The sequence below is a fragment of the Hyla sarda genome, chromosome 11 (assembly GCF_029499605.1).
Source record: "Hyla sarda isolate aHylSar1 chromosome 11, aHylSar1.hap1, whole genome shotgun sequence".
Taxonomy (NCBI): Eukaryota; Metazoa; Chordata; class Amphibia; order Anura; family Hylidae; genus Hyla; species Hyla sarda.
Window position 1 is genome coordinate 22,130,223 of NC_079199.1, and position 2,729 is coordinate 22,132,951.

General features: G+C 42.8%; 1 protein-coding gene across 1 annotated transcript; it reads right to left on the minus strand.

The window, feature by feature from the left end:
• Positions 1–651: 651 nt before the first annotated feature.
• Positions 652–2,183, minus strand: LOC130295675 (B2 bradykinin receptor-like). The gene has a single exon (XM_056546672.1). It carries the CDS (start codon positions 2,176–2,178, stop codon positions 1,078–1,080), a length of 1,101 nt encoding a protein of 366 aa, XP_056402647.1. The 5' UTR covers positions 2,179–2,183; the 3' UTR covers positions 652–1,077.
• Positions 2,184–2,729: the final 546 nt, after the last annotated feature.

Consider the following 2,729-nt stretch of genomic DNA (forward strand, 5'->3'; position numbering starts at 1 on the left):
TCCTCCATTTTAATTTGCTGCTCGGCCGATCTTCACCATTTCAGTGTGGAGCCGAATACACTATTGGAGCCCAAATTGTGTCCCTTAAGCTGTTGCAAAACTACAATTCTCAGCAGGAGTTGTAGTTTTGCAACACCTAGGAGGCCACAATTTTGGAGACCTACAGGTATAGAGCATCTGGGCAGCAGTCAGACCTCATCCCGGGCTGCATTATTCATCAGATTTGTTTTACTGATGCGCTTCCATAACAACCCGTCTTTTCGGTTATCAGATTTTTATTTTTTTTTAACACATTTTTATTATTACTGATAAACATCCATAGAGTTGTCAGGCACCACTTCCATAGCATTCAGTCATTCCAAGGCCACCACCAAGCCTTAAGGTTAGTTGCAGTATTAATCAGATTTTTCTGATACATTTTTTAAAAATAAAAAACAATTCAGAATGGTTGATTTCCATACACAGCAAAAAAAAAAAAACTTTCAATGCAGTCTATGGACATATAACTTTAAGCACCATGGGAAACATTTATCAAAACTTGTGCAGATGATAACTTGACCAGTTGCCCATAGCAACCAATCTGATTGCTTCTTTCATTAAAAAAAAAAAAAAAAAAATTCAAGAATTGATCTGATTGGTTGCTATGGGCAACTGGTTAAATTTTCTTTAAGATTCTTTATGAATCTCTCCCCATATGTACATACGCCTACACCCACCTCACAGCCCACTCATCCAATTCCTATACCCATCGCTTTAATGGAAAAACATTACTGTCCCCAAAAAATGGGTCTGTTCGTAATTTTCACAGATCTGGCAAGCAATAATATTCCTAGTGTGGTATCGCGTGTCCCAGTCCGTAGCTAATAAAAAAAAACCCATAAATACACCTTTTCCCCCCCAACTGGGACGTACCAGTGTCCTACTATATGCGGTAGCCCAAACAAAAATGCAAGTCAGTGCGAAAAGCATTGGGAACCTATAAACAGGGCCAAAATAAATAACGGCAGCTTATTCCAAGATGTGTTTTGTAGTCACTGAGCCTCCAGACAATTACGTCACTCCACAGCCAGACGCATTTCATTGCCTGATCAGATTTTGCTGACCCATGGAAATCGAGGTCCGTGCGGTGACTCCTGAGTAGTTCATTGGCAATGACATGTTTTTCTGAGACTTGAACCTTGTTAGATGGTGCTGGTAGACTTCCTTGGCCTTCCTCCGGAAATGGTTGCCAACTATGACGTAGAGTAGCGGGTTGATGCAGCTGTTGCTAAAAGCAATGTAGGAAGAAATCTGGTTGCCAATCTCGATAGCCATGGCCGCAGCACAGCTGGTGAAGTATTGGAGTAGGTCCAATGTGTCCAAGAAGGTGAAGATGTGAAATGGAAGCCAGCAGATGATGAAGACCAGCAGCACTGACAACACCAACCATGTGGCCTTCTTCTCGTTGTTAATCTCCTTGAATTGCTGCATGGCATTGTTCCGTAGGACACCGATAATCTGGAAAGTGCAGAAGGCAATGACTATTACCGGGATCACAAAGCCAACAATGTTTGCAATGATATTAGTGACAATGTGCCAGGTGTCACTAGGGGCCATGATGATACAGGCTGTAGTATTAAAGCTTTCAATAAAGACCACCCTTCGGAACACCACCTTGGGCAGGCTGACTGCTATTGCAAATGTCCAGATGATTGCACAGGTCACTTTGGCGCACCAGGGTCTTCTCATCCGGCCAAACGACATGGTCTTCACCAGAGCCAGATATCGGTCAATACTGACCATCATAAGGAAGTAGATGCTGCTGTAAAAGTTGAGCTGAATGAAGGAGTTGACAGCCACACACATGAAGCCTCCGAATGGCCAGTAGAATCTGTTGGAGATATATATAGCCCAGAAAGGTAGGCCGCTGACAAAAATCAGATCGGCAGCCGCCATATTCCCCAGGTAGATCTCGGCCACTGTGCAGCGACTCTTATGAAGGATAAAGATGGAGATGACGAACAAGTTTTCTATAAAGCCCAAGACGAAGATGAACCACATGTAGATTGGCTGGTAGTCGAAAACCCATTCAGCATTTTCAGGTCGAAAGCAGGTGGTGTGATAGTCTGTGGCGTTATCTGGAGAAATTGCATTGATGTTGGGGGCCCCGGTGGTCATATTATTGATATTTATCGCCATCTTGATCCTGTTAAATGTAAAAGAAAAGTATATTTAATGAAGAAATTCTGTATCAGATAGCAATGTGAGGTAATAAACGAGTGTGCCATAACTACAGACCCTGATCTCATCTCCTGCGGGCATGAGGGGCCCGAACATGGTGGGATCATGTGGTCCATGCAGGTGGAAAATATGCAAATGAGCTCTCCACAGAAGGAAGAAAACACACTCTAGTGCCATACATACCTACACAATAAGTCAGTCTGTCCAATAAGAGAGTCTTAAGAGTACTCAGTAGGGAAAGAACATTTTTTTAAATCAACTGGTGCCAGAAAGTTATACAGATTTGTAAATTACTTCTATTTAAAAATCGGAATCCTTCCAGTACTTATCAGCTGCTGTATGCTCCGGAGGAAGTTGTGTAGTCCTTTCCAGTCTGACCACAGTGCTCCCTGCTGACACCTCTGTCCATGTCAGGAATTGTCCAGAGCAAATGCCCATAGCAAACTTCTCCTGCTCTGGATAATTCCTGACATGGATAGAGTGTTGAGCACGAATATTCGTAATGCAAA